Genomic DNA, 20,328 nt, shown 5'->3' with positions numbered 1-20,328 from the left:
GGACTATTGTGAACCACTACGGACAAGCATAAACCAGTGCGAGACACTGCAGCTTAGTTTGGACCAGTTTGGACCAGTATAAAACAGTACAGGCCTCTATGGCCCAGTGCAGCCCAGAAGAAACCAGTACGGCCCAGTATAAGCCAGTATAGCCCAGTACAAACCAGTACAGGCCTCTATGGGCCAGTATCTCCCAGTACCCCTCCAGTACCCTCCCAGTCCCTCCCAGTAGGGGGCGTGGCCCCATTAAGGGGGCGCGGCCGGTGCTATGGGCGCAATCAGCGCGTGGCAGTGGCCGTGGCCATAGCGGTGGGCGTGGCATCGGCCGTTGCCGCGGTAACGGCGCCGCGCGCGCGGGGCGGGGGGAGGGGAAGGAACGCGGGGGTTCCCGGGGTGGGAGAGGGGCAGGGGGACCCCCAGGGTGGGGGAGGGGACCCCGAGAGTGGGGAGGGGTCCCTGGGGTGGGGGAGGGGACCCTGAGGTCCCGTTCTGGGCATTGAGGGAGGAGGGGAGAGAGTGTGGGGGGTGGGGGAGGGGCTAAATGGGGTGGAGGCGGGGCTAAACGGGTGGGGGAGGAGCCAAAGGGTGGGGGTGGGGCCGGAGGGGAATGAGGGGGTTCCCCATGGTGGGGGAGGGGCCAAGGGGGGGATCTCCCGTTTCTGTGAGGAGGGGGTGGGGCTTAGGGAAGGGGGAGGGGCTTGGGGGTGTGGCCTGCGGTGGGGGCGGGGCGGTGCAAGCCCCTCCCCCTCTCTGGCCCCTCCCCCCCGCAGATGGCGCTGCTGCCCGGGCGGTTCCTGGCCATGGCCGCGCACCTGGGGCTGCTGCTCAGGATGGGCGGGGTCAGCGAGAAAGGGGCGGGGCTAAAGGGGTGGGCGTGACCAAAAGGAGAGGGGTACCTGGGGCTGCTGCTCTGCATGGGTGAGGTCAGGGGCGGGGCCTAATGGAGTGGGAGGGGCTAAAAGGGGTGGAGAACCTGGGGATGCTGCTCAGTGTGGGTGGGGTCAGGGGCGTGGCCTAACGGAGTGGGAGGGGCTAAAAGGGGAGGGGATTCTGCTGCTGCGGTTGGGGTGGGCAGGGTAAGGGGCGTGGCTAAAGCTGGTGGGCGGGGCTTACTTCAATGGGGCGATGTGGGAGGGGTGGGAAACAGGGAGGGGCAAGAAGAGAGGTGGAGGGGGGGGATCCCCGGGTGGGCGTGGCCTGATCTGACTCCGCCCCTTTTGCAACCCCCCAGGACCCTCCCAAAAGCCCCTCGGGGGAGCTGGAACCTGGGTGAGTGAAACCAGTGGGAACCAGTACAGACCAGTATGGCCCAGTATGGCCCAGTGTCCCCTTCAATGCTCCCAGTATGGCACCAGTGCGGCACCAGTACAGCCCAGTATAGACCAGTATAACCCAATTCTCCCCCAGAGCTCCCAGTATGGCACCAGGGCCCCTCCAGTGTCCCCCCAGTGTCCCCCCAGTTCCCTCCCAGTCCCTCCCAGTATCCCCAGTGCCTTCCCAGTGCTCCTACGAGAGTCCCTGGGGGATTTGGGGTTTTTTTGGGGTTTTTTCTGACCCCCATTTCCTCCCGCAGGTTTTGGGGGGCCCTCGGGGGGTCCCTGGCGCTGCTCGGGGTCGAATTCCTGGGGTTCTTCTCGGGGGTCTCCATGTTCCACTCGGGACAGAGCCTGGGCTGTATCCTGGGGGTCCCCGAAAACGGGGGGGACGAGACCCCAAAATGGGGGAATTGGGGGAAATTTGGGGGGATTGGGAGGAATTTAGAGAATTTGGGGGGAATTTGGGGAAAATTTGGGGGGCATTTGGGGGATTTTAGTGGGGAATTCGGGAAGAACTTGTGGGGGGGATTTGGGGGATTTCGGGGTGCATTTGAAAGGGGGAATTTGGGGAGATTTGGGGGGGATTTGGGGGATTTCGGGGTGCATTTGAAGGGGGGGAATTTGGGGGGTCTCAGTGGGGTTTGGGTGTCTCAGTGATTTAGGGGAGGGGGTTTCCTCTCTGATTTTTGGGGTGTTTTCCGATGCCCCCCCAGCCCTGAGTGCCCACATTGGGGCCGCTCTGGGTCTCACCCTGGGCTGGATCGAGGCCTGGGACGGCCCCGCCCTTTGGGCCACGCTGGCGCTCAGGTGAGGCCGGGGGGGTCCTGGGGGGTCCCGGGGGGGTTTTGGGGACCCCCCCCTGACCCCCCCCCTCCATTCTGTCCCCCCTCAGTGTCCCCCCGGCCGTGACGGAGCTGCTGCTGCTGGGCCGGGTCCTGCTCTGCCACAGGGGGGCGCTGTGAGCAGGGGGGGGGGCCCAGAAATCAACCTGGGGGGGTCCCCAAAAAATCAACCTGGGGGGGTCCCCAAACCCCCTGGGGGGGTGCTCAAAATCCCCCCGGGAGTCGCCAAAATCCTCCCGGGGTCCCTAAACCCCGTGGGAGTCCCCAGATCCCCCTGGGACTCCCCAGAACCCCTTCAAGGGTCCCCAAAATCCCCCCGAGAGTCGCCAAATTCCCCTGGGGATCCCCGAAATGCTCCTGGGGGGGGTCCCCAAAATCCCCCCGGGAGTCGCCAAATCCCCTAGACCCCTCCCCCAAGCCCCCTTGACCCCCCCCCGCCCCATCCTCACCCCAGAAGCGCCGATCCCCACCCAGGGAACCCCAAAACCCCCACAGAGCCCCCAGAACCCGCCCGGGGGGGTCCCCAAAACCCCCAAACCTCCCCTGGGCTCCCAACCTCCCCCGCTCGGGCCGATAAACCCCATTTTTACCGCCAAAACAACCCCTAGCGCGTGTTTCATGCAAATGATCCGCGCGGTGCACTCTGGGAGCAAAACCCGTCTGGATTTTGGAGTAAAAATCCACCGAAACGGGAGAATTTCGGGGTAAAAATTGGAATTTCCGTTCGGGCACGCTCGGAGATGTCGCGTCAATGTCACGGCGGCGGGGTCGCCGTGTCGCCGTGACCTCGGTGTGGCTGTCCCGGGTTAAGGCCCGGCCGCCGCCATTTTCCGGCATCGTCAGTGCGGTACATCCTGACCTGCCCCGCTCTGCGGGCAGTGCGTGATGAGCGCGTGCGCGATGACGTTTACGTGATTACGTCACGCGTGGGCGGCGCTTGGCTGACGCAACAAGGCCGCGCCGCCCTTCCTGACTCTGACTGCGCCTGCGCGGGGCCAGGGCGGGATGGACCGCAATGGGGGCGGGGCCGGGGAACGCGTGATTGCCTTATATGGTAAAGAGATTACGTAATGGTGTTGCGTAATTGTAGCCGTCAGTGAAACTGGTTTTTAGTGGTCTGGACTGGTCTGGGGTTTTATTACTGCAGTGATTCCCTATTGGCCCTCTCCCTGAGCTCCCAGTAACTCCCCAGTGCTCCCAGTATGCTCCCAGTATGTCCCTAGTATCCCCCCAGTACTCCCAGTATGCTCCCAGTGCTCCCAGTATCCCCCTAGTGCTCCCATTACCCCCCCCCGCTCCCCAGTATCCCCCCAGTGCTCCCAGTCACCCTCCACTTCTCCCAGTGCCCTCCCTGTCCTCCCAGTATCTCTCCAGTGCTCCCAGTATCCCCCCAGTCACATCAAGTCACCCCCCCAGTGCTCCCAGTGCTCCCAGTTACCCCTGCAGCTGTTCCTGTGCCCTCCCAGTATCATCCCAGTGCTCCCAGTATCCCCCTAGTATCCTCCCAGTGCCCTCCCAGTGCTCCCAGTATCCCCCCAGTGCTCCCAGTATGCACCAGCAGCAGCCACCACTGGGAGGTGTCACCCCCAGGGCTGTCCTGACCCAGGCGGTGCCACCAAAACCCGCAGGAAAAACAAAAACAACCCCAAAAAAAATCTCCAGAAATCGTTTATTGCTCACTGGGTCGCTTTCGGTCACCGCTCCCAGTGCTCCCAGTTTGGGGCAGCTCCTACACCCGGTAGCTGCGGTTGAGCCGGGGGTGCCCGTGCAGCCCAGAGCGCGTCCCCAGTGTCACCAATGACCCATTCCTGTCCCCAATGTCCCCAGTGATCAGCTCCCAGTATCCCCAGTATCTCCATCAGTCCCAGTGCTCCCAGTGCTCCCAGTTTGCCCAGTTTCGGGCACCATCCACACCCAGTAGCGGTGGTTGAGCCGGGGGTGCCCGTGCAGCCCAGAGCGCGTCCCCAATGACCCATTCCTGTCCCCAGTGTCCCCTGTCACTGTCCCCAATGTCCCCTGTCACTGTCCCCAATGATCAGCTCCCAGTATCCCCAGTATCCCCATTATTCCCATCGTTCCCAGTGCTCCCAGTGCTCCCAGTTTGCCCAGTCAGGGGCACCATCCACACCCGGTAGCTGCGGTTGAGCCGGGGGTGCCCGTGCAGCCCAGAGCGTGTCCCCAGTGTCACCAATGTCACATCACTGTCCCCAGTGTCCCCAATGATCAGCTCCCATCACTCCCATCGCTCCCAGTGCTCCCAGTTTGCCCAGTTTGGGGCACCATCCAGACCCGGTAGCGGTGGTTGAGCCAGGGGTGCCCGTGCAGCCCAGAGCGCGTCCCCAGTGTCCCCAATGACCCATTCCTGTCCCCAGTGTCCCCTGTCACTGTCCCCAGTGTCCCCAATGATCAGCTCCCAGTATCCCCAGTATTCCCATCGTTCCCAGTGCTCCCAGTGCTCCCAGTTTGCCCAGTCAGGGGCACCATCCAGACCCGGTAGCGGTGGTTGAGCCGGGGGTGCCCGTACAGCCCAGAGCGCATCCCCAGCGTCACCAATGTCACATCACTGTCCCCAGTGTCCCCAATGATCAGCTCCCAGTATCCCCATTATTCCCATCACTCCCATCGTTCCCAGTGCTCCCAGTTTGCCCAGTCAGGGGCACCATCCAGACCCGGTAGCGGTGGTTGAGCCGGGGGTGCCCGTGCAGCCCAGAGCGCGTCCCCAGTGTCCCCTGTCACTGTCCCCAGTGTCCCCAGTGATCAGCTCCCAGTATCCCCATTATTCCCATCGTTCCCAGTGCTCCCAGTTTGCCCAGTTTGGGGCACCATCCAGACCCGGTAGCGGTGGTTGAGCCGGGGGTGCCCGTGCAGGCCGTAGCGCGTGCCCAGCGCCCCTTGGGGACAGGGGTGGCCGTAGAAGACGCGGCGCACGCGGGCGTGCAGCAGGGCCATGGCGCAGAGCGCGCACGGCTCCCGCGTCACGAACACGTCACAGCCCGACAGCAGGTACCCCCCCGTGACGTCATCAGTGTCACCTGGGGCGTCACCTGGGGCGGCCTCGGGCTCCTCAGCTGCCCCGGGGATGATGTGACCCGTCAGGTCCATGGGGACGTCACCGAGGGACAGCAGGTCCAGGGGGACAATGGGAGCGGCGACGGTGGTGGTGGCACCAGAGGTGGCTCCAGAGGTGGCTCCAGAGGTGGCATCGGGGTCCTTGGTCACTTGACCCTTCAGGTCCATGGGGATGCCAGGTATGGTGACATCATTGGTGGCATCAGGGGTGGCTCCAAAGGTGACTCCAGAGGTGGCATCAGGGGTGGCATCGGGGTCCTTAGTCACTTGACCCTTCAGGTCCATGGGGATGCCAGGTGTGGTGACGTCATTGGTGGCTCCAGAGGTGGCTCCAGAGGTGGTACCGGGGTCCTTGGCCACCCCAGGGATGATGTCACCCTTCAGGTCCACGGGGATGTCATGGATGGTGACATCATTGGTGGCACCAGAGGTGGCATCGGGGTCCTTGGTTGCTCCTGGGGTCGCTTGGCCCATCAGGCCCATGGGGACATCACGGATGTTGGGGGTGACGTTATTGGTGTCACCTGGGGTGGCACCAGGGTCCTTGGTCGCTCCTGGGATGATGTGACCCGTCAGGTCCATGGGGATGCCAGGTGTGGTGACGTCGTTGGTGTCACCTGGGGTGGCACCAGGGTCCTTGGCCCACCCCCTCAGGTCCATGGGGACATCACGGATGGTGCAGCTGGGGTTGGTGACGTCATTGGTGTCACCAGAGGTGGCACCGGGGTCCTCGGCCACCCCAGGGATGACGCGACCCATGAGGTCCATGGGGACGTCACGGTGGCCAGCGATGACATCACGGTGGCCAGCGATGACGTCACTGCGAGCGGCGATGACGTCACCAGCCCCGAATTTGGCCACCTTGGCCCCGATGCCGCCGTCCCCGGGGTGTCCCCTGCGCCGCGCCCTCCCCGTGACAGTGCCACCATCCCTGGTGACAATGCCACCGCGCCCTTGGTGGCCACACCGCGCTGTCCCCATGTCCCCGCTGTCCCCAATGTCCCCTTGGTGGCCACACCGTGCTGTCCCCATGCTGTCCCTGCTGTCCCCAGTGTCCTCTGGGTGTCCACACCGTGCTGTCCCCATGCTGTCCCTGCTGTCCCCTCGGTGACACCGCACTGTCCCTCTGTCCCTGTCCTTGCTGTCCCAGTCCCCATTGTCCCCATTGTCCCCACTGTCCCTGTCTTTGGTGTCCCCGTGCCCTTGGTGACACCGTGCCCTCCCTGTGTCCCCGTTGGGCCCATTGTCCCCAATGTCCCTGTCCCCACTGTCCCCAATGTCCCCACTGTCCCTGTCCTTGGTGTCCCCACGCCCCTGGTGACACCGTGCCCTCCCCGTGTCCCCATTGTCCCCAATGTCCCCACGCCCCTGGTGACACCGTGCCCTCCCCATGTCCCCATTGTCCCCGCGCCGTGCCCGTGCCACGCGTGCGATGCAGTCCATGGCGGCGTGCCGCAGCGGGTGCCACCCGTCCCCATTGTCCCCACTGTCCCCATTGGTGTCCCCGTTGTCCCCTCTCCTGTCCCAGCCCACGGCCAGCACCCGCCCGCTCCGGGGGTCCAGCGCCGCCGCCCCCGCCCCCCGCCCCGCCCCCGCCGCCCGCGCCACCGCCAGGGCCACCCGGGCCACGCCCACCTGCGCTGGGGACAGCGATGGCGGCCGCGACCCCGAGGGACCCCGGGCCCACCACGGCCACAGCCCGGCCTGGCGGGCGGCCGCGGCCTCGGGGCCGGACAGAGGGACACGGCCGGGCACACGGACACGGAACGGACAGCCCAGGGCCGGGTCGGACACAGGGACGGGGATGGACACAGGGACAGGGCTGGACACGGCCTCGGACAGAGGGACAGGGCTGGACAGAGGGACGGGGCTGGACAGAGGGACAGGGCTGGACAGAGGGACGGGGCTGGACAGAGGGACAGGGATGGACACAGGGACAGGGATGGACACGGCCTCAGGGCCGGACAGAGGGACAGGGATGGACACAGGGACAGGGAACGGACAGCCCAGGGCCGGGTCGGACACAGGGACAGGGCTGGACACGGCCTCAGGGCTGGACAGAGGGACAGGGCTGGACAGAGGGACATCCACAGCTGGGTCAGACATGGCCTTGGTGCCGGACAGAGGGACAGGGGACACAGCCTCAGACAGAGGGACAGGGCTGGACACGGCCTCAGTGCCCAGCAGGGAACTGGGAGCACTGGGAGCACTGGTGGCACTGGTGGCACTGGTGGCACTGGTGGCACCAGAGTCCTCGGTGGAACTGGGCAAACTGGGGGCACTGGGAGCACCGGGGACATCAGAGTCCTTGGTGGCACTGGGGACACCAGAACCATCGCTGGGAGTCAAGGCACTGGTGGCACTGGGGACACTGGGGACACTGGGGACACTGGAATCACCAGCGGCACTGGTCATACTGGGGACACTGGAATCACCAGCGGCACTGGTGACGCTGGCAGCACTGCTCTTACTGGTCAAACTGGTCCCACTGGGGTCCTCAGAGTCCCACGTCACACTGGTGGCACTGGTGTTACTGGTGGCACTGGTGTTACTGGTGCCACTGGTCTTACTGGTGCCATTGCTGTCCTTTGTGCCACTGGTGTCACTGGTGTTACTGGTGGCACTGGTGTCCTTGGTGCCATTGCTGTCCTTTGTGCCACTGTTGTTACTGGTGTTACTGGTGGCACTGGTGTCACTGGTGTTACTGGTGGCACTGGTGTTACTGGTGGCACTGGTGTCCTTGGTGCCATTGCTGTCCTTTGTGCCACTGTTGTTACTGGTGTTACTGGTCTTACTGGTGGCACTGGTGCCACTGGTGTTACTGGTCTTGCTGGTGTTACTGGTCCAGGTTTCAGCGCCGGGGGTGGCGGTGACGTAATCGGTGACGTCATTGCTGTCGTCATCGGCGATGATGTAATCGATGGGAGCTGCGTGAGACCAGTGCTCCCAGTAAGGGCTCCCAGTGCTCCCAGTAAGGGCTCCCAGGAACCCCCCAGTACTCGCAGGAACCCCCCAGTTAATCCCAGTTCCCCTCAATGCCCTCCCAGTTTATCCCAGTCCCTCCCAGTATAAACCAGTGCCCCCCAGTCCCCTCCCAGTCTCTCCCAATCCCCTCCCAGTCCCCTCCCAGTCCCTCCCAGTCCGTCCCAGTTTGATCCCAGTCCCCCCCCAGTCCCCCCCAGTCCCTCCCAGTATAAACCAGTGCCCCCCAGTCCCCTCCCAGTCTCTCCCAATCCCCTCCCAGTCCATCCCAGTCCCTCCCAGTTTGATCCCAGTCCCCCCCAGTCCCCCCCAGTCCCTCCCAGTTTATCCCAGTACCGTGGGCGGGGTCGATGCCCAGCAGCAGCTCCGCCCCCCCGGGCCCCGCCCGGACCCGTTTGAGGTGGGGCAGGTGCGGGGGGAGGGGCGCCAGGGCGCGCAGCAGCCGCGGGGTCTCCCGGGGCCGCAGCAGGGGCGCCGCCCATCCCCCCCACACCGGCAGGCCCCGCCCCCGCCCCTCCCCCCACCACGGCACCGCCCGCGGGGGGGGCAGAGGGGGGGGCGGCCCCTCCCCCACGTCCATGGGGGCACCTGGGGAGAGACACAGGGGGAGGGGCTTAGAGAGGGGGAGGGGCTTAGAGAGGGGAGGGGCTTAGAGAAAGGGGGAGGGGTTAATGAGAGGGAGGGGTTTAGGGGAGGGGCTTAGAGAGGGGGAGGGGCTGAGATGGGGAGTGGCTTAGAGAAGGGGAGGGGCTTAGAGAGCAGGAGGGCTTAATGAGGGTGGGCTCAGAGAGGGGAGGGGCTTAGAGAGGGGGAGTGGCTTAATGAGAGGGGAGGGGCTTAGAGGGGAGGGGTTAATGGGGCTTAGAGGGGGAGGGGCTTAATGAGAGGGGAGGGGCTTGGGGAGGGGCTTAGTGAGGGGAGGGGCTTAGAGGGAGGCTTAGGGAGGGGGAGGAGCTTAATGAGAGGGAGTGCCTTAGAGAGGAGGGGCTTAGAGAGAGGAAGGGGCTTAGGGGGAGGGGCTTGGTGGAGAGGGAGGGCCTTGGAGAGTGAGGGAGGGGCTTAGAGAGGGGGAGGGCCTTGATTGGAGGGGAGGGGCTTATGGGAGGGGCTTAGTGGGTGTGGGAGTGGCTGAATTGGGTGGGGAGGAGCTAAAGGGGGCAGGGATGGGTTAAGGGGAGGGGCTTAGGGAGTGGGGACCCCTCCAATATTAGGGACCCCCCCCCCCCTCGAACCCCCCACTTCAACCCCAGTCCATCCCAGTGCCCTCCCAGTGCTCCCAGTTTGTGACTCCCAGCATCCCCCGGTCCTTCCCAGTGCTCCCAGTTCCCTCCCAGTGCCTCCCAGTATCCCCAGTTTGGTTCCCAGTCCTCCCCAGTCTGTCCCAGTATCCCCAGTTTGGTTCCCAGTCCCTCCCAGTCTGTCCCAGTGTCCCCAGTTTGGTTCCCAGTCCCCTCCCAGTCTGTCCCAGTATCCCCAGTTTGGTTCCCAGTCCTCCCCAGTCTGTCCCAGTTTCCCCAATTTGGTTCCCAGTCCCCTCCCAGTCTGTCCCAGTATCCCCAGTTTGGTTCCCAGTCTGTCCCAGTATCCCCAGTTTGCCCCCAGTCCCTCCCAGTCTGTCCCAGTATCCCCAGTTTGGTTCCCAGTCTGTCCCAGTATCCCCAGTTTCCCCCCAGTCCCTCCCAGTTTCCCCAGTACCGTCCCAGTGCTCCCAGTTCCCCGCACGTGTCGCTTCCGCGCCGCCGCCGCCGCCTTGGCCCCGCCCCTTTTCCCCTCAGCCAATCAGCGCGCGGGGGCGGGGCCAGAGCCGGAACCAGCGAGAGGGGGCGGGGCCGGGGCTGCAGCGCCCCCTGGCGGCCGGGAGGAGCCGGGACCAGTTTGGACCAGTTCGGAGCATTTCCGACCAGTTCCGACCAGTTCGGACCAGTTTACACCAGTACGGGCACCAGTATGGACCAGTTTAGACCAGTTGGGCCCAGTTTGGGTCACCCCAGACCAGTTTGAACCAGTCCAGGCATCAGCTCGTGCCAGTCCTGACCAGTTCAGACCAGTTCGGACCAGTTCAGACCCGTTTGCACTAACAGGGGCACCAGTATGGACTGGGAGCACTGGGAGGCCAAACTGGGAGGCACTGGGAGGAACTGGGAGGCCAAACTGGGAGCACTGGGAGCCCAAACTGGTTTTTACTGGTTTTTATTGGTTCCTTACTGGGAGGGCACTGAGACCACTGGGGGTTACTGGGAACCCAAACTGGTTTTCACTGGGAGCCCAAACTGGTTTTCACTGGTTTTTATTGGTTCCTTACTGGGAGGGGACTGGGAGCCCAAACTGGGAGCACTGGGAGCACTGGGGGGGGTTACTGGGGGTTACTGGGAACCCAAACTGGGAGTTCTGGGAGCCCAAACTGGGAGCACTGGGAGCCCTGGGAGCCCAAACTGGTTTTCACTGGGAGCCCAAACTGGTTTTCACTGGTTTTTATTGGTTCCTTACTGGGAGGGCACTGGGAGCACTGGGAGGGGACTGGGAGCCCAAACTGGGAGCACTGGGAGCCCAAACTGGTGTTACTGGTTTTTATTGGTTCCTTACTGGGAGGGCACTGGGAGCACTGGGAGGAACTGGGAGGCCAAACTGGGAGCACTGGGAGCCCAAACTGGGAGCCCAGACTGGGAGCCCAAACTGGTGTCACTGGTTTTTTTTGGGTTCCTTACTGGGAGGGCACTGGGAGCACTGGGAGGGGACTGGGAGCCCAAACTGGGAGCACTGGGAGCACTGGGAGCCCAAACTGGTTTTCACTGGTTTTTATTGGTTCCTTACTGGGAGGGCACTGGGAGTGCTGAGGGTTACTGGGGGTTACTGGGAGCCCAAACTGGTGTTACTGGGAGCACTGGGAGCCCAAACTGGTTTTCACTGGGAGCCCAAACTGGTTTGCACTGGTTTTTATTGGTTCCTTACTGGGAGGAGCCCCCGGACACCCCCGGAGTGGGGACGGGGGGAGCTGGGGGGGGAGTTTGGGGGAATTTGGGGAAATTTGGGATAAATTTGGGGAATTTTGGGGACATTTTGGAGAATTTGGGGAGGATTTGGGGGAATTTCGGGATCGTTTGGGGATTTTGAGGGACATTTGGGGGATTTTGGGGACATTTCGGGGACATTTTGGGGTCCATTTTGGGGTCCATTTTGGGGACATTTCGGGGTTCATTTTGGGGACATTTTGGGGATTTTTGGGGACATTTTGGGGATATTTTGGGGTTCATTTTGGGGACATTTCAGGGTTCATTTTGGGGATATTTTGGGGGGTTTTGGGGACATTTCGAGGACCATTTTGGGGGATTTTGGGGACATTTCGGGGTTCATTTTGGGGACATTTTGGGGTTCATTGTGGGGATATTTCGGGGTTCATTTTGGGGTTCATTTTGGGGATATTTTGGGGACATTTCCGGGGATATTTTGGGGCATTTTGGGGACATTTCAGGGCTCATTTTGGGGAAATTTTGGGGTTCATTTTGGGGTATTTTGGGGACATTTCAGGGTCCATTTTGGGGACATTTCGGGGTTCATTTTGGGGAAATTTCGGGGTTCATTTTGGGGGATTTTGGGGACATTTTGGGGTCCATTTTGGGGACATTTTGAGGGATTTTGGGGAGATTTTGGGGTTCATTTTGGGTTAATTCAGGAACATTTTGCGGGATAATTTTGGGATATTTTGGGAAGAATTTGGAGATAATTTGGGGATATTTGGGGTTGATTTCAGGGTATTTTGGGGTTCATTTCAGGGATATTTTGGGGGATACTTCGGGGTGTCTCAGGGTCCATTTTGGGGATATTTTGGGGACATTTTGGTGATAATTTCAGGGGTAATTTTGGGATATTTTTGGGGATATTTTGGGTCCATTTCGGGGTCTGTTCCGGGTCCATTTTGGGTCCATTTTGAGCGGTTTTGGGTCCATTTTAGGGGATAATTTCGGGATACTTTGGGGATATTTTGGGTTCATTTCCGGGGTCAATTTTGGGTCCATTTCTGGCCATTTCGGGGTTCAGTTTGGGGATATTATGGGATATTTTGGGGATAATGTCGGGACATTTTGGGGGATAATTTCGGGATAATTTCAGGGATATTTGGGGCCGTTTCGGGGATATTTTGGGAGATATTTTGGGTCCATTTTGGGCCATTTCAGAGTTCATTTTGAGGGATAATTTCGGGATATTTTGGGGATGTCTTCGTTTCGGGGCTCATTTTGGGGACATTTCAGGGATAATTTTGGGGATCCTTCGGGGATAATTTGGGGATATTTCGGGATAATTTCAGGTCGGTTTTGGGTCCATTTTAGGGGATAATTTCGGGATATTTTTGGGATATTTTGGGGAATATTTCACAATAATTTCGGGATACTTTGGGGATATTTTGGGGATATTTTGGGTTCATTTCCGGGGTTGATTTTGGGTCCATTTCTGGCCTTTTCGGGGTTCAGTTTGGGGATATTATGGGATATTTTGGGGGATAGTGTCGGGATATTTTGGGGACGTTTTGGGGCCATTTTGGGGCCTATTTCGGGATAATTTGGGGATGATTTCGGGTCCGTTCCGGGTCCGTTCGGGTCCCTCTCACACGTACTCGTTCCGCCCGTATTTGTCCCCCAGCGGCGGTGGGGGAGGGGCCGCGGCCGCGCGGGGCGGGGCGGGGCTGGGGGGAGGGGCGGATCAGGAGGGGGGGAGGGGCGAACCAGAGCCCCGCCCCCACCGCGAGACCCGCGACGGGGAGGGGCTTCAAGGAAGGGGAGGGGCTTGGGGAGAGGGGAGGGGGAGGGGCTTGAGGGGGTCCTGAGGGTGGGGGAGGGGCTTGAGGAAGGGTCAACAGGAGGTGGGAGGGGCTTAAGAGGGGGAGGGGTTTAAAGGGGAGGGGCTTAAAGAGGGGGAGGAGCTTGAAGGTGTCCCCAGGGTGGGGGAGGGGCCTCCAGGAGGGGCTCCCCAGAGGGGGGGAAGGGCTTAAATGGGGGTGGGGCTTAAGGAGGGCGAGCGGCTTAAGGAGGGGAGGGGCCAACAGGGTGGGGGAGGGGCTTAAGTGAGGAAGGGGAGGGGCTTGGGGAGGGGGCGGAGCTTTAAGGGGAGGGGTCTGGGGTGGGGGAGGGGCTTAAAGAGGGGGGAGGGGCGCGGTTCTCACCCGGCTCGCGCCATCCAGAGCAGCGCCCCTCCCCCCACGGCCTGCAGCGCCCCTCCCCCACCCGCCTGCATCACCGCGGGGCCGGGCTCGAACCTGGGGGGGGAGGGGAGGGGGGAGGGGAGGGGGCGTCACCACAAAACCCCCCCCAAAAAAAACCCCAAAAAACCAACCCAGGGACCCCCAAATCCTCCAAAATCCCCTCAAAAAATCATCCTCCCCAAAAAAAACCACCCCAAAATCACCCGAAACCCCCCCAAAAAATCCCCCCCAAAATCACCCCAAAATTACCCCCAAAATTCAACTCCAGGGACCCCCAAATTCTCTCCAAATCCCCCCAAGAATTCCCCCAAAACCAGCCCAGGGACCCCCAAACCCCCCCAAAATCTTCCCCAAATTTCCCCCAAAGCCCCCCCAAAATCCAGGGACCCTCAAATCCCCCAAAATCCCCCCCGGGATCCCCAAATCTCCCCCCAAAAAAATCCCAAATCCCCCCAAAATCCACCCCAAAAAATCCCAAATCCACCCCAAAATCCACCCCAAACTTCCCCTTCCCCACCCCCCCAAAAAACGCCCCCAGGACCCCCCAAATTCCCAAGAATTCCCCCCAAAATCCACCCCAGGGACCCCAAAATCTTCCCCAAATTCAACCCCAGACCCCCCCCCAAATGCCCCGCCCCCCAATGCCCCGCCCCCCAATGCCCCGCCCCCCAATGCCCCGCCCCCAATGCCCCGCCCCCAATGCCCCTCCCCCCAATGCCCCTCCCCCAATGCCCCTCCCCCCAATGCCCCGCCCCCCAATGCCCCGCCCCCCAATGCCCCGCCCCCCAATGCCCCGCCCCCAATGCCCCTCCCCCCAATGCCCCTCCCCCAATGCCCCTCCCCCCAATGCCCCGCCCCCCAATGCCCCTCCCCCACCTGGTTCCCAGCACGGAGGCGTCGAAAAATTCCTGAGCGGAGCCGAAGCCGAACCAGAGCGCGGAGCCCGCGGAGCACAGGCCTGGGAGGGGCAGGAACGGGAGAAAACCACCCGAAAATGGGAAAAATCCACCCAGAAATGGGAAAAAACCACCCGAAAATGGGAAAAATCCACCCAGAAATGGGAAAAAAACACCCGAAAATGGGGAAAATCCACCCAGAAATGGGAAAAAAACACCCGAAAATGGGGAAAATCCACCCAGAAATGGGAAAAAAACCCCCCGAAAATGGGAAAAATCCACCCAGAAATGGGAAAAATCCAACCGAAAATGGGAAAAATCCACCCAGAAATGGGAAAAAAAAACCCCGAAAATAGGAAAAATTCACCCAAAAATTGACCCGAAAATGGGAAAAATCCAACCGAAAATGGGAAAACTTCACCCGAAAATGGGGAAAAAACACCCGAAAATGGCAGAAATCCACACAAAAATGGGAAAAATCCACCCAGAAATGGGAAAAAAACCCCGAAAATGGAAAAAATCCACCCAAAAATCGACCTGAAAATGGGAAAAATCCAACCGAAAATGGGAAAACTTCACCCGAAAATGGGGAAAAAATACCCGAAAATGGCAGAAATCCACACAAAAATGGGAAAAATCCACCCGAAAATTGAAAAAAGACACCCAAAAATGGGAAAAATCCATCAAAAAATGGCAAAACCACACAGAAATGGCGGCAAAAAAACACACAAAAATGGGAAAAATCGACCCAAAAATGGCAGAAATCCACCCGAAAATGGGAAAAAAACACACAAAAATGGGAAAAATCGACCCGAAAATGGCAGAAATCGACACAAAAATGGAAAAAATCCACCCAGAAATGGCAAAAATCCACCCGAAAATGGGAACAATCGACCCGAAAATGGCAGAAATCCACACAAAAACGGCAACAATCGACCCAAAAGTGGCAGAAATCCACCCAAAAATGGAAAAAATCCAACCAGAAATGGGAAAAGTTCACCCGAAAATGGCAAAAGCCAACATAAAATTCACCCAAAAATGGCAAAAATCCACCCAATGAATGGCAAAAAACCACCCAAAAATGGGGAAAATCCACCCAAAAATTGGAAAAATCCACCCCAAAATGGGAAAAAACCACCCAAAAATGGCAGAAATCCACCCAAAAACGGGGAAAATCCACTCAAAAATGGAAAAAATCCACCCAGAAATCAGCCCCAAAATCCTCCCCGTTGCCCCTCCCCCACCCCCAAATCCCCCCAAATCGCCCCCTGCCCCTCCCCCAACCCCTAAAAATCCTCCCCACCCCCAAATCCCCCCAAATCCTCCCCCCTTTAGCCCCTCCCCCACCCCAAACCCCTCCCCCTTTTAGCCCCTCCCCCTTTAGCCCCGCCCCCTTTGGCCCCTCCCCCTTTAGCCCCTCCCCCACCCCTTTAACCCCTCCCCTTTATCCCCCCCTTTTAGCCCTCCATTAGCCCCCGTTAGCCCCTCCCCCTTTTAGCCCCGCCCCATTTAGCCCCGCCCCCTTAGGCCCCGCCCCCACCTGCCAGCAGCAGCAGCGCCCCCCCCGCTGCCCGGGGGCCCCTCCGGGGTCCCGCGAACGCCCCCAGGAGCCCCCCCAGGGCCCCCAGGGCCGCCCCCAGCACCGCCAGGGCCCGGCTGCCGTGCAGGTACCCTGGGGACAGCAGGAAAATGGGGTTAGGGGCACCAAAACCGCCCCAAATCACCCCAAAAACCGCCCCAAAACCGCCCCAAAACCGCCCCAAAACCGCCCCAAAATAGCCCTAAAAATAGACCTAAAATAACCTAAAATAATCCAAAATAATCCAAAATAATTCAAAATATCCCCAGGGCCCGGCTGCCGTGCAGGTACCCTGGGGACAGCAGGAAAATGGGGTTAGGGGCACCAAAACCGCCCCAAATCACCCCAAAAACCGCCCCAAAACCGCCCCAAAATAGCCCCAAAATATCCCTAAAAATAGACCTAAAATAATCCAAAATAATCCAAAATAATCCAAAATAATTCAAAATATCCCCAGGGCCCGGCTGCCGTGCAGGTACCCTGGGGAGAGCAGGGGAAAATGGGGTTAGGGGCACCAAAACCGCCCCAAATCACCCCAAAAACCGCCCCAAAATATCCCTAAAAATAGACCTAAGATATTCCTAAACCAGCCCCAAAATATCCCTAAAATTATCCATAAAATATCTCTAAACTATCCCAAAATTATCCCTAAATAGCCCTAAAAATATCCCCAAAATATCCTAAAAATCTGCCCAAAAGTATCCCCAAAATACCCTAAAAACAGCCCCCAGAATATCCCCAAAATATCCCAAAAATATCCCAAAAATCTGCTCCAAAATAACCCAAAATATCCCCAAAATATCCCAAAAAACAGCCCCAAAATTACTCAAAATAACCCAAAATAACCCCAAAAATAACCCCAAAAACCCCTAAAATATCCCAAAAATATCCCGAAAAACAGCCCCAAAATAACCCAAAATATCTCAAAATTATCCCAAAATTATCCCAAAAATCTGCTCCAAAATAACCCCAAAAATCCCCCCAAAAATCTCCCCCAAATCCCCCTAAAAATGCCCCAAATTCCCCCCAACCCCCCCCCCCCCAAGTCACCCCTCAATGTCACCCCAAGGTCACCCCAATGTCCCCAATGTCCCCCCCAGTGTCACCCCAATGTCCCCAATGTCCCCAAGGTCATCCCAAGGTCACCCCAATGTCCCCAATGTCCCACACCCCCCAATGTCCCCAATGTCCCCCAAGGTCACCCCAAGGTCACCCCAAGGTCACCCCAAGGTCACCCTGCAGTCCCCAATGTCCATCCAGTGTCCCCAATGTCCCCCAAGGTCACCTCAAGGTCACCCCCATGTCCCCAATGTCCCCCCAATGTCCCCAATGTCCCACACCCCCCAATGTCCCCCCAATGTCCCCAATGTCCCACACCCCCCAATGTCACCCCGATGTCCCCAATGTCCCCCCAAGGTCACCCCCATGTCCCCACTGTCCCCCATGCCCCCGTTGTCTCCAATGTCCCCAATGTCCCACCCCCTCTTTGTCCCCAATGTCCCCCCTTCAAGGTCACCCCAAGGTCACCTCAATGTCCCCAATGTCCCCCCTCCAATGTCACCCCCAAGGTCACCCCAAGGTCACCTCAGTGTCCCCAATGTCCCCCACGCCCCCCTTGTCTCTGATGTCCCCCCGATGTCCCCCCCCCGTCCCCAACGCCCCCAATGTCCCCCCAATGTCCCCCCTTGTCCCCAATGTCCCCCCACTGTCCCGAATGTCCCCAATGTCCCCGATGTCCCCCACTGTCCCCCCGAAGTCCCCCCTTGTCCCCAATGTCCCCGATGTCCCCGATGTCCCCCACTGTCCCCGATGTCCCCCACTGTCCCCAATGTCCCCCCACTGTCCCCCCGAAGTCCCCCCAATGTCCCCCCCCTGTGTCCCCCCTCCCCCCAATGTCCCCGTGTCCCTCGCTGTCCCCTCCCTGTCCCTTCCTGTCCCCATCCCTGTCCCCTCACTGACGTCCTGATGTCCCCAATGTCCCCCTGTCCTTCCTGTCCCCCCCGCTCCTGGCCCTGTCCCCATCCTGCTGCTGACGTCCCCTTGTCCCCAATGTCCCCAATGTCCCCAATGTCCCCTCCCCGTCCCGTCCTGGGCTCGGCTCTCTGCCCCCGCCTGATGTCCCCAATGTCCCCAATGTCCCCCCTGTCCTCCCCCCCGTCCCTTGCTCTCTGTCCCCTCCCTGATGTCCCAATGTCCCCAACCCCCTCAATGTCCCCGATGTCCCCAACCCCCCCAATGTCCCCAACCTCCCTAATCCCCCAATGTCCCCAATGTCCCCGACCCCATAATGTCCCCAATGTCACCGTGTCCCCTCCTGTCCTCTGCTCTTTGTCCCCTCCCTGATGTCCCCAATCCCCCCAATCCTCCCACTGTCCATAATGTCCCCAATCCCCCAATGTCCCCCCTGTCCCCAATGTCCCCAAATATCTTAATGTCCCCCCTGTCCTCCCCCCCGTCCCTTGCTCTCTGTCCCCTCCCTGATGTCCCAATGTCCCCAAACCCCCTCAATGTCCCCGATGTCCCCAACCTCCCCAATGTCCCCAATGTCCCCAAACCCCCCAATCCCCCCCAGTCCTCCCACTGTCCCCAATGTCCCCAATGTCCCCAACCTCCCCCAACCCCCCAATGTCCCCCACCCCCCCCAATGTCCCCAATGTCCCCAACCCCCCCAATGTCCCCAGTGTCCCCGTACCGGGCAGGGTGACCAGTGACAGCAGTGGCACGCAGGACATGACCCCCCTGTCCCCCATGTCCCCAGTGTCCCCAATGTCCCCAATCCCCCCCAACCCCCCCAATGTCCCCAACCCCCCCAATGTCCCCAATGTCCCCAACGTCCCCAATGTCCCCAATGCCCCCAGTCCTCCCACTGTCCCTAATGTCCCCAATGTCCCCAATGTCCCCAACCCCCCAACCTCCCCAACCCCCCCAATGTCCCCAATGTCCCCCGCTGTCCCCAGTGTCCCCGTACCGGGCAGGGTGACCAGTGACAGCAGTGGCACGCAGGACATGACCCCGCTGGCGTCGGTGCCGCAGTCGGCCCAGAGCCCGCGGGTGACGATGACAGCGGTGACAGCGCTGGTCTGGCCCCCGCCCATGCCCCACACCCCCGCGGCCACCGCGGCCACCAGGAGCCCCCAGCCGGCCACCGCCAGGGCCACCGCGGCCAGCGCGGCCACCGGGGCCTGGGGACAGCCCCCGGGTGCCATCGGGGACGCCGCGGACACCGGGGACACCGGGGACACCGGGGACACTGGTGGTGATGGTCACTGGTCACTGATGGTCACTGGTGGTCACTGGTGGTGATGAGCACTGGTGGTCACTGGGGGTCACTGGTCACTGATGGTGATGGTCACTGGTGGCACTGGTGGCACTGGTGGTGATGGTCACTGGTCACTGGTGGCGATGGTCACTGGTCACTGGTGGGCACTGGTGGCACTGATGGTCACTGGTGGCGATGGTCACTGGTGGTCACTGGTGGTGATGGTCACTGGGCACTGGTGGCACTGGTGGTCACTGGTGGTCACTGGTCAGTGGTGGCACTGGTGGTGATGGTCATTGGTGGTCACTGGGAGTCACTGGTGGCTCTGGTGGTCACTGGTGGTCACCGGTGGTCACTGGTGGTGATGGTCACTGAACACTGGTGGCACTGATGGCACTGGTGGCGATGGGCACTGGTGGTGATGGTCACTGATGGTCACTGGTGGCACTGGTGGCACTGGTCACCGGTTGTCACTGGTGGCACTGGTGGCACTGGTGGTGATGGTCACCGGTGGTCACTGGTCAGTGTTGGCAATGGGAACACTGGTCACCGGTGGTCACTGGGAGCACTGGTGGTCACTGGTCACTGGTGGCACTGGGAGTGCTGGGTGTGCTGGTCACTGGTGGTGATGGTTGCTGGTGGTCACTGGTGGCGCTGGTCACTGATGGTGACGGTCACTGCTGTCACAGGTGGTCACTGGGCACTGGTGGCACTGGTGGCACTGGTGGCACTGGTGGCGCTGGTCACCGCTTGTCACTGGTGTCCCCGCTGTCCAGCGCTGGTTTCACTGGTCTGTACTGGTCTGTACTGGTCTGTACTGGTCTGTACTGGTGTCCGGTGCTGGTTTAACTGGTCTGTACTGGTTTAACTGGTCTGTACTGGTTTCACTGGTCTGTACTGGTCTGTACTGGTTTCACTGGTCTGTACTGGTTTCACTGGTCTGGTTTAACTGGTCTGTACTGGTTTAACTGGTCTGTGCTGCTGTCCGGCGCTGGTCACTCGGGCCGGGGCGGGGCCGGGGTTTGGGGGCTGCCCCCTCCCCTCCCCCCCCGCCCCTCCCCCCCGGAAGGAACCAGGTGTGTCCGGGCCGCCCCTCCCCCCTTCCTGCCCCTCCCCCACACCCCCCCCGCGCCGCCCCTCCCCCACCCCCGGGCCCCTTCCTGTGACGCAAAACAGGGGGGGGGGGGGGGA

General features: G+C 60.6%; 3 protein-coding genes and 1 non-coding gene across 4 annotated transcripts; 3 read left to right on the top strand and 1 right to left on the bottom strand.

The window, feature by feature from the left end:
• The first annotated feature begins 98 nt into the window (after positions 1-98).
• On the top strand, positions 99-3,280 carry TMEM107 (transmembrane protein 107). The gene is made up of 7 exons (XM_066570817.1): positions 99-126; positions 209-336; positions 771-839; positions 1,232-1,269; positions 1,574-1,674; positions 2,030-2,123; positions 2,209-3,280. Exons 1-7 carry the CDS (start codon positions 99-101, stop codon positions 2,276-2,278), a joined length of 528 nt encoding a protein of 175 aa, XP_066426914.1. The 3' UTR covers positions 2,279-3,280.
• Positions 2,995-3,132, top strand: LOC136570363 (U8 small nucleolar RNA). Its single transcript, XR_010785532.1, has one exon. It is a non-coding gene; the product is annotated as a U8 small nucleolar RNA (small nucleolar RNA).
• Positions 3,281-3,810: 530 nt separating the features above from the next.
• Positions 3,811-8,789, bottom strand: LOC136570313 (uncharacterized). Its single transcript, XM_066570816.1, has 2 exons — positions 8,546-8,789; positions 3,811-8,154 (listed from the first exon to the last, which is right to left on the bottom strand). The coding sequence occupies exons 1-2, from the start codon at positions 8,787-8,789 to the stop codon at positions 4,916-4,918; spliced, it is 3,483 nt and encodes a 1,160-aa protein (XP_066426913.1). The 3' UTR covers positions 3,811-4,915.
• Positions 8,790-8,980: 191 nt separating this feature from the next.
• Positions 8,981-19,181, top strand: LOC136570312 (uncharacterized). Its single transcript, XM_066570815.1, is given in 8 exon segments — positions 8,981-8,986; positions 9,913-10,154; positions 13,942-14,031; positions 15,798-15,966; positions 17,076-17,158; positions 18,064-18,176; positions 18,407-18,560; positions 18,593-19,181. Coding segments are annotated over 8 exon segments (1,446 nt in total).
• The last annotated feature ends 1,147 nt before the right edge of the window (positions 19,182-20,328 follow it).

The sequence above is a fragment of the Molothrus aeneus genome, unplaced genomic scaffold (genome assembly GCF_037042795.1).
Source record: "Molothrus aeneus isolate 106 unplaced genomic scaffold, BPBGC_Maene_1.0 scaffold_30, whole genome shotgun sequence".
Taxonomy (NCBI): Eukaryota; Metazoa; Chordata; class Aves; order Passeriformes; family Icteridae; genus Molothrus; species Molothrus aeneus.
The sequence above is the reverse complement of the archived record's forward strand: the minus strand, read 5'-3'. Positions and strand labels throughout refer to the sequence as shown.

What these genes read in the sequence shown, in the direction of transcription:
- TMEM107 (XM_066570817.1), top strand. Translation starts at nt 99, where the DNA reads ATGGCCCAGTGCAGCCCAGAAGAAACCA. An exon ending in TGGCATCGGCCGTTGCCGCG is followed by an intron (nt 337 to 770) that starts GTAACGGCGCCG and finishes TCCCCCCCGCAG; the next exon opens with ATGGCGCTGCTGCCCGGGCG. An exon ending in TGCTGCTCAGGATGGGCGGG is followed by an intron (nt 840 to 1,231) that starts GTCAGCGAGAAA and finishes GCAACCCCCCAG; the next exon opens with GACCCTCCCAAAAGCCCCTC.
- LOC136570313 (XM_066570816.1), bottom strand. Translation starts at nt 8,789, where the DNA reads ATGGACGTGGGGGAGGGGCCGCCCCCCCCTCTGCCCCCCCCGCGGGCG. An exon ending in GGGCATCGACCCCGCCCACG is followed by an intron (nt 8,155 to 8,545) that starts GTACTGGGATAA and finishes GGTCTCACGCAG; the next exon opens with CTCCCATCGATTACATCATC.